This window comes from Glycine soja, chromosome 19, assembly GCF_004193775.1.
Source record: "Glycine soja cultivar W05 chromosome 19, ASM419377v2, whole genome shotgun sequence".
Lineage (NCBI taxonomy): Eukaryota > Viridiplantae > Streptophyta > Magnoliopsida > Fabales > Fabaceae > Glycine > Glycine soja.
The window spans coordinates 42485802-42495820 of NC_041020.1; the positions used below are offsets into that span (position 1 = coordinate 42485802).

Genomic DNA, 10019 nt, shown 5'->3' on the forward strand with positions numbered 1-10019 from the left:
TTTGGCAATATATAAATTCTTATGTGCTTCCAAAGCAAGAAATTTCTCTTGATTTCTATTGGATGTGCATCATATCAACAAGGTGGTCATCGCTTTCTCTGAGTTAAATGCATTCGTAGTGCTATATCTGATGGGGTACACTAAGAAATACAGAGCAAGAGATTTCCCTTGCACTTGTAGCACCCCAGAATTTTTCTAATCAAAATAAGAGCAAACTGGATATAACTGAAAGCTGCCTTCTATGTGCACACATACCTAAAGTGAAAAAGATATACTTATCAGTTGATCTTGCAAGAGATGTTCCTCTACTTCCTCCTATTGTTCTTTCGTTTTATTCTTCTGTTAAACAAGAGCTGATTTTTCTTCAGATCCAGCCTTTTCTTTCGCTCTTTAAATTGTTTATGGTTTCTGTTGAGCTCATCAGCGCTAGAAATCTGCTCAAGGAAGTTCAGATTTTTGGATGCCATGGATATCATCACCTAATAACAACATAAAATCGATCAATTAAACTATTATAAGAGCCATGATTCTTGAATTTCAATCACACGTACCAACCAACGTAGCATATGAGACGTGAAGTATATAAGGTAAAGGGATATATAATATGTTTGGCTTTTTATCTTGACAGTTGAGCCCATAAGAAGTTAGAAATAGGATGAATTCTTAATAATAAATTTGCACTTCACTTGTGCACATGCTTCATAATATTTTATGTAGTGCTAAAACTCAAGTTTCAGGTAAAAACCGTAACATGCACTCATCCTTTCCAACAAGAAAGTGATAACTAAACAAAGTAGTCATTTCTATATAATACATGAAACAAAACACTACATTATAAATAAAACTCAAACAAATCAATTCTTCATAGTAATTTCAAAGTTTCAATTCTCAAACGATCGGCAACAATTTTGTACAGTTGTACTTGTACACTGATGCTAAAAGATAACATGATAACCCTTTTTTAAACAGAAAAAGATAATATGATAACCAAATTTAATTAATAAAAATTAAACGAATAAACAAAAAAATAATATTAGCCCAATTCGAAGGTCAGATTCAAGTGTAGAAGCCGCCTGATCCTATATATATTTCCTCACTTGAAAACAGAAGTGTCTAATTAGAATAAACTTTTTTTTATATTTCCTTTTTAATCTGTAAGTGTGTTGAATAAAATAAAGGGTAAGAATCCCGGTTCCTTTGTGTCCGATTTTCTAATCTATACTCCAATGTGCGCGATTAGTGGTCTCCACACTCCATGCACTAACAACAGTCCTAACTTCATCCCCTTCTCGCATTAATAATACAAGGAAGCGGATCATAATGTGCAAATCACATAAACATTATGTGAAACTAGCATATGATATCATAATCATCGGGATGAAACTCCTGCCAATTACATATTTGGGCAATGTAAAAAAACCCACATAGAAGGACAATAGCTTATTACAAAATACGAACAAAGACAAAATAAGATGCTAGAGCACACATATAATCCAACTATGCTTTCCTCATTCGGTATCTCGCTTGAAACTAGATTCAGCATTCTTCTCCTTCGTGCCATCATCCACTATTTTAGTTTCAGCAAGACCATCCCCCTCGCCCCCAGTTGCATTGACTTTAAGAGTGTTAGACTTTTGAGGAAGCTTTCGATCCAGATTCTGAGCAGCTTCAGATTCATCACTTTTGGGTACTTCATTGGGATTTTGAACAGCTTCGGCATCATGCTTGTCAGTGTCAGCATTTTGAGGTTGTTGTGCCCCATAACTTTGAGCAGCTTCTAACTCCTCATATTTAGAAACTACCTGCTGCAGCTCATCATTGAGATATAAAGCCTCAAAAAGTGTCGCTTCATCGTTTGTAGTGCTTTCCGCAATCCCCTTGATGATAGAGAGTGATTGCTTGCACTTATCCAACAAGCTCATAGTTAAATCTTCCTACAGCCACACAAAATTATTGCAAATTCAATCATTAAACAACTATTCTGTCAGCAATATAGAGAAGAAAATAAAAGGCAAATACTTCTTCCACAAACACAAGAAATATAAAACAATAGATCAACCTTCTGCCATCAAGTTAAAATCAACTTATGCATCTCAATTTTTGGAGAAGTTAAATGAGAATTTATTCTATAGATGTTAGAATGCATAAGTTGATTTTAACTTGTCCGAGAAGTTTAATATATCTTAACTTCTTATTTTCTTCTCCTACAATTACTTATTGAAAAGTCTGTCCGAACAAGGCCATAAATGGAAAGCATGGGGAAGAAAAAAGAGACGAAAGAAAGACTGGACACATACAAAAAACATAATGATGAAGTAGTATACAAAACACCAATTTATTATTCAGGTAATGTTGATTTTCTCTAACATCAAGATGTTTACCTTCAAAGGTTTTGGCTCTGCCTCAGAATTCAATATGCTTGAGAGCAATTCAAGACTGTTTCGAGCAACCACGAGATTCTCTTTCCTCTCCTCAACTGATGTGTGTTGGTAATTAGAAGAGAAAGCTGCTGGATCATCAATATCGTGTAGTTCAGCTTCGGGAATTGGGTATCTTTCAGGGGGATCTACAGGATATTGATGCGCATATGACTCGGAGGCATACGGAACAGGTGGTGAATTTCCTCCTGCCATGTCAAGTGGTTCATCCCTTCCTTTCAAACACTGCCATCAATAAGGGAGGATGTAGGATTCAAATAAATGTGAAAGAGAAGGATGCAAAAGAATCTATCACAGTAAAATGTACAAATAGAAGGTATTGCATAATAAAATGTAGAAATAGAAGTGTGGAAAATAAGTGAGAACATGAAGCCCAATACAGTTAAACATTTCAAAATCAATATTCTGTAAAAGATAAAATCCCCAGTGACACCTGAGAAATGAGTAAACTCCATTTTAATCAATACTCCCTGAATATGCGAGGTGTTGTTATGTAGTCCCTGAATTAGAAAAATATCAAATAAATCCCTAAAATTGAAATCACTGTCATTCAGATCTCTGAAATGTCCAAATTATTATTGTAGTTTCTAAATCTTGTAACTTATTATTATTATCATAGTCCTTAACAAAGTTAAATACAGGGAGGATTAACATGACTAACAAATTTCAATTTCAAAAATTGATTTGACATTTTTCTAATTTCAGGGACTACTAAGATAGTGTTTCACAAATTCCTAACTCCACGAGAAATCTAATTTTGCATCGGATATTTATGCAAACAATATCCAGAAGCAACACATAACAATAAAAATCAAGCGAGTGTCAAAAACAAATAATGAAAAAGACAACATAATAGAGAGTAAAAAGACAAGAGTAACAAACAAGTAATCCCGTTATGGCTATATATAATATATATTCCTGAAGCAATCAAAACCACGTGCCAACAAAAAAAAAGAAGAAAACTGACCATATAAGTTTGACGAAAGACGGGGAGATATGCGAGATCCTCGGACTCGCCCCAGGCCCGAATCAACTGAAAAGCCCGACTGCGAGTCTGGTGCTGGGCCTGCGGGTTATCAATCAAGCGAATCATCTCATCGAGAACCTTCTCGGAAGCGATTTCGGAGAAGACCTTGTCGCAATTCATGGCACAGGCTTCGAGGAGGTCGAGGCTGAGAGCCTGAACCACGGGGCTCTTGTGGTTGATCTTTCTCTTGATGGCCTTCACGACCTCGGAGCCGTTGAATTGGTCGCTGTTGATCATGCTGCAGATTCTGAGATTCATGCCCCAATTAGGTTCTTCCATTGTCTCCAGCGTGGCCTCGTCCACCATCTTCGACTCCGGCGTCGGCGCCTGAAGCATCTCCTTCACTTTTCCGCTCACCATTCGCCCCATCTGGGCCCCACCCATCTTCAGCCTCTCCCCCAGTTGAGCCCACTTCAACCGCTCCATCGCGAAAACTAATGAAAGAAAACCAACGGGAAATGTTTTTTTGTTGTTGTGTAACGAACCTGGGATGTTTGTTTTTGGGAACACTAACTAGATCGGGTGAAATGTGTGGAAAGTGAAGAGCTGAGCTTTGAAGATGATAAAGGTGAACACGAAACAGAGAGAAAGGCGTCATGTGTGTAGTGGTGTGAATAAAGTGATCAATTGCTTGTGCCACGTGTGTTTTTTTCAATGCCGTAGACTGAGATTTGTCTAACTGTTTTTCTCCCGACTTGTCTGCTGAGGAATTAGACTGAGTTATTTTAGTGTCATCTTTGCTTTTAAGAATTTTTTTTTAGTCAGGTTTCAACTCAACACTTTGTTTAAAGGGGATCAAGTTGATGACCATTAAGATTAACAACTTGTGGGTACATTAATTGTAGTTATAACTATGGTAAAAAAATAATTTTTTTATCTTAATTATAATTACAATTGATATCAAAAGTCATAATTATTCATCTTTGACAAATAATTTTAGAAATAATCTAATTTAATAATTAAAAAAAAACAAGCATTTTCAAATGATCATAAATAAATATGTTAAAGATGTATAAAACACATAAATATTAAATCATATCATGATCAATATGATAATGATTACTTAATATATGTTGTTATCAAGATAAAAATATATATATATACTATAGGAACATATTATATATTATTCAATAATTAACTATTAACAATTTAACATTATATAAAAACTAAAAAAAAAACAAAAACTCAATCGGGTCAAACTAAGACAACTCAGTCCGGATTATCAGATTTAGCTAAAACCATCCAACTCAATCTTAATCAAATCAGATCGATTACATTTCTATTCTTTCACCTTAATGAGACAACTCAGAGAATACCAGATCTCAATCGAATCAATCTGATTTTTATAATTTTGCATCGAATAATGCTTTAATAGAAATGACTTCTCATATTTTGGCACTGTTTTTTGATATATTTTTTCTGTTAAATTTTATTCAAAATATATGTTTTTGAATCTATTTTTTATTTAACAGATATTTTTTCTTAATTTTATAATTTTAAATGTATTTTTACACTCTAGAAAAAATGTGTTTAAAAATATGTTATGTTTTCATATACTAGTACTAGTAATCACAACGAAAAGAATGCTTCATTTTATCTACACACCATCCATTCCAATGATTTGGAAGAGTGAGGCTTTGGACGCTTTTTCTCCATCTTAAGGTATAAGACAATGGGATCTTTTATCTTCTTATCTTTTTTGGTTGTAGATGGAGCGTTTGAGTCAATTAATTTAAGTGGCGATGAATAATAATCTTTGAAAACCTATTCCAATTAAAAGGTAAGTGTCAAAGTTATCTCATTTCACATTTGTTGAGGAGCTCATTTTCTTCGCAGAAGTTTCAATGGATCAAGTGGAGATAATTTCTGTCTTGATTTCTTTTGTGGAAGTTAAGGGGGGGAAATGAGTAGGGAAAAAAAGAATTTTCTTTTCTCGTAATGTTAATTGGAGAGTTAGGAAGGATATCAGTCATGTCATTGGAGTCCAAAGGTGCTTCATAAGCCTGCATGTTATGAATAAAAGAGAAAAGTTAATAAAAGAGAAAATTTAATGATAAAATTAATTTGTAGTATTTTTTCCGTTTAGAAATTAAAATTAAAATTTTTATCTTTTAAAAATTAACCTGTCATGACCTCATATCTTTAAAGATCAAAACAAATATTTCTTTTATTCAATAAAATTTATTTCTATTATATAGGAATCTAACTTTTCACCTTTTCCTCGTCAAAACAAAAAACTGGTTGAACATAGAAATATACCTTTTAAAAAATAAAATATATTAATGTATATATTATAACCTTTTAATAAATATAAAAAAATATTCCCAGAATATTTAAAAACTGGAGTCATGAGATTGGGAAGAACGAGTCGTCCGTCATTTCTCAACTGCCTTATACAACTTCCAATTCTCGTTCAGTAAATCAAGAATAAGAAAAATAAAACCCAGAAAATAAAAAAAAAAGGAGAAAAAGAGAACAATAAATAGACACAAAACAGAGAAACATTTGATCGAAGCAGAGGGTGAAAGTAACGAAGTGCAGAGTGGCGTCAGTGCAATGGCTCCACCGTCACTGTCAACATGGTGTCGCACAACATTAAGTTTAGTTCATGGTCGTGGGTTGCTTTGTAACAATTAAGTTGTTGAATTACTTTGTAACAATTACGTACAACTTATATTAGTCCCTGCCTATTTGGTGCATCGTCATTCTGTTATTTGACCATGAGAGTTTAGTTCATGGTGGTGGGTTGCTTTGACATCACACAAACTGTGAAAAATGTTGCAAGACTAGCAATGAGTTTCTATGGGGAACAGAAAGAAGACAAGAAAAAGCACAACAAAGACATGTTAAAAAGGAATAGGTGTAGCTATTGGAACCTGGTTTGCTCATAATCATGTTTCATGTTTGTGATTCTCTCCAATTTTAAAAGGCAAGCTCTTTCTTTGTAGTTTTAGCACTTTATTTCTCTCCATACCACTGAAATCCACAAAATCGTCCATTGGCCATTAACAGTGGAGTGAGAGCTGTGAGAACTAAAATACTGATTAATAAGAACTTCAGTAGTATCAAAGAAACATGGATCTTACCGTTTATGCTTAAATGGGAATACATCAATACAATGTATTTTGAACCTTATATGTTTAGTCTCTTTCCTTGGCATCATACTTGTGGAGAAGATGGTTGAATCTTGCTGTAGGTGGTTTGAGCATAAGTAGAGAAGACCTATAGAAGCCCAAGTAAAAGGGTAGATCAGATGGAGGGTAGTCCAATAGCTAGAGGTAAAGGAAAATCAAGAAAAACTATAAGCCAAATTTTTAAAAAGGATATATATTTAAATCATTTGTCATTAATATTATATACATGATTTATGATAGGACAACATGGTGCCGTTGATCCATGTAGCCAATCCCCATCTAATGTTTGAAACCTTTGCTGCTGTTGTTATTTTGCTTCCTCGACATCTTGCAGCTTTGAAATTGTGTAGTATCTGTTAGCTCTAAGGTGAATGTCTCCATAATGACTAGTAGGGTTAACGGTAATATTTTGGTTATGCTTATGAGTTTTGACTCCTTAAATGCTTGTAAACAAGGAAGATTCTTTGCTTAATGCATCAACCCAAATTGCAGGAAGCAAAGGACAGTCGATTATTTGGTCCAGTCAATATGACAGACATTGTAGGCAGAGTCATATATCGCCTGCGAACCTGTGTAGACCATGGATGTGTACGGAACAGGTGAACTAAATTTCTATCTTATTTCTTATGTAAAATGGTATGGTGGAAGGGTTTTTTTAATTATTGATATAATTTACTCCTTTGCCACTCATTCCAGCATGCTGAAAATTTGGCCAGTGTTGGCAGTGGAACTTGATGTTGAGGAGATGTCCAAGAATCACAAGGCTCAGCGGCCTGTTTGGTTTGCATTCCTCCTGTCCACCCAAATGGGAAAACGTGCTTCCCATGCACTTTTCTATTAAGTGAATCACAACATATACTTATGTCAAACGCCTGTGTTTGCCATGTTTAGAAGTTCAAAACAAACCGATTTATGGCCAGCATTAAGCCATTAACTAGTTTGTTTTGTACGTATCCCTTATTTGAGGCAGAGCAAGAATAGGATGTGACTACATTTTGTCTTTTTCTTTGAAGCCCTTCAGTTAAAGCTCTCGTAAGCTGAAGCTCTAGCAGACGTATCATAAATACACTGCTTGTATAAAGAGTAGTAGTATATTATTCTATAATATACAGTATATTAAGGTTAATATTTTAGCTATATCAAATATAAAAATAAAAAAAATTGCAGTATTTTATATCTTGAATAAAAGTGTAAGTTTGGGAGAATTTATTTTCAAGTAATAATGACTTATATTTTATTTTCTTATAAAAATGTTATAAATTCTAAATTTTATTTTTAAAAAAAATAAACGCCTGAGTATGACATAAAGTTGTGTAATGTAAAAATCATTTGGTTTTTCTACAATTGTTGACCAACGTAAAGATGTCCCTGAGACCCTGACTCAAGCAAGCACTTGAGTTCTAGATAGAGAAATGCTAGTGACTAAAATGAATTGCTTTAAAAATTAAAAAAGTAAGATAACTTTTTAAAAGATAAATAATTAAATTAAATAAAAAATAAGATCATTTGGCCTAAACAAAACAACTCAACTAACAACAACGAAAACCTGCGACAGCGAATGAGTGCGAATTGAAGCAAAGGTTGTCGCAACCGCCACTAAGTGAGGGCGGTTCGGTTACGATGTTGCAAGCAATGCATTTGATGGCCAACAACGTTGCCGGTTACGATGTTGCAAGCAATGCAGTAAAATTGTGCCAAATATGTCTCCACGATCAAGTTTCCCTTCTTTTGTTGAAGCACTTGCAATATTCTGGATCCGTACATTCTATCTGCTACTGAAATAAACTTGAAATCATGATCATTTTAGCACGACTAGTTCATTTGTGCTGGCTGTTCTACATTTGAATTCCTAAACCAACCGTGATATTTGGTGTTTTGGTGTATCATTGCTCAATTCAGAGATCGATTACTTAGTTAGTGCCATATCCTAGGTTTCTAAGATGGATTGTATTGGTTTATGTTGTACATAAATAAGGACAAAACTTAGATCCAGTTCTATAAGTGTTTTTGTTGATGTTCTCCAATTAGAATTGGAGTTTCACTTCAGTAATTTGCATATAAAAAGGTTTGCAATAAATGTCAAATAGATTACCAAGATGAAACTCCAAATTGAAGAACAACACTAAAAGTACTTATGGAATTGTATCTAAGTTTTGTCCAATAAATAATACCTGGCTATGTTTTTTTATATTTTTCTGTTCTTTTTATTTTACTTCTCTCTTTATGGTTTTTGAAGTGGTTTTGGTCATATTGTAGGATGTGGAGTGTCAGAAGGTAGGTTTCTTCCGTGTTCGGGTGTTTCTAGAAGAACAGCTTCTGCGTTTTCTTGCTCCTCTCAGGGTTATCACAGAATTCATTCACGTGTCGAAATTAGAGGGCTAAAGTGTTCTTCTATGGGTGGATCTTTTGTGTGTGAAGCAAGGAGGACCCCTGAATCTTTTTCCAGGCAAAACAAGCATTGATTTTCCAGAAGCAGGAAGTGGCTCAATGAAGAGAGAGACAGCTTTGAGAACATTGAAGAAGACATGTTATCGTCCAAAAATGGTCCATTAGTATCTCATTCTAGCACACCAAAAAACCATGCCAATGCAACCCCTAGGCCTAAAGAGAAGGAGATTCTTGCACTGTTTAAGAAGGTTCAGGCTCGACTAAGAAAAAGAGCTACTATTGAAGAAATAAAGAAAGTTGAAGCATCCCAAGCACAGTCTAAAGACAATGGTTCTGTTGATTCTCTCCTCAAGCTACTTAGGAAACACTCAGTTGAGCAAGTAAAGAGAAGTAGTGGTGTTAACAGAGGGAAAAACTTTAGTTTGGACCAGTTGCAAGATGGTGATCAAGACAATGAAAGTCAAAGCATAAAATTTTCTGATTTGGACGGTACTCAAAATAACGAGTCTCAAGAAATCAACATTTCCTTAGTAACTAGGCCTCCATTGAATTTCCAACGATGATCTCCTGTTCCTCGGTTAAAGTATCAGTCTGTCTCTAATGATGATAAAGATGTGAAGGCAGTCCCACTGAGTAATGTGATTATAGAGAAAGATCAGGATCAATTAGGTGTAAAGCTTGATCCTGAGCCAGAGCATGACTCTGAACTGGAACTTGATCCAAAGGATGAACTCTTATTCCCCGAAGTGTGGATGATTCTCTTGATTCTGAACAAATCTATAATGATGAACATGGGGAGGACCAGCAAGTGGAACAACATCAGGATTTGAGTACAATGAAGCTGTCTCAACTAAGGGCACTTGCAAAGTCTAGGGGCCTCAAAGGGTTTTCAAAAATGAAGAAGGGTGAGCTCGTGGAGTTGCTAACTGGAAGCTGATCTGAACCATAGGTTAGAGAAGCAAAATCAAGGAACAACAGATTTTACTTATATCTGTTTTTTACCTGTGAATTCATCTGGTTTACTTTTACATC

General features: G+C 34.7%; 1 protein-coding gene and 1 pseudogene across 1 annotated transcript; one reads left to right on the forward strand and one right to left on the reverse strand.

The window, feature by feature from the left end:
• Window positions 1-1313: 1313 nt before the first annotated feature.
• LOC114400760 (TOM1-like protein 2) lies at window positions 1314-4130 on the reverse strand. The gene is made up of 3 exons (XM_028363388.1): window positions 3406-4130; window positions 2382-2663; window positions 1314-1934 (listed from the first exon to the last, which is right to left on the reverse strand). The coding sequence occupies exons 1-3, from the start codon at window positions 3889-3891 to the stop codon at window positions 1509-1511; spliced, it is 1194 nt and encodes a 397-aa protein (XP_028219189.1). The 5' UTR covers window positions 3892-4130; the 3' UTR covers window positions 1314-1508.
• A 2997-nt stretch (window positions 4131-7127) lies between these two features.
• Window positions 7128-10019, forward strand: LOC114398848 (annotated as a pseudogene).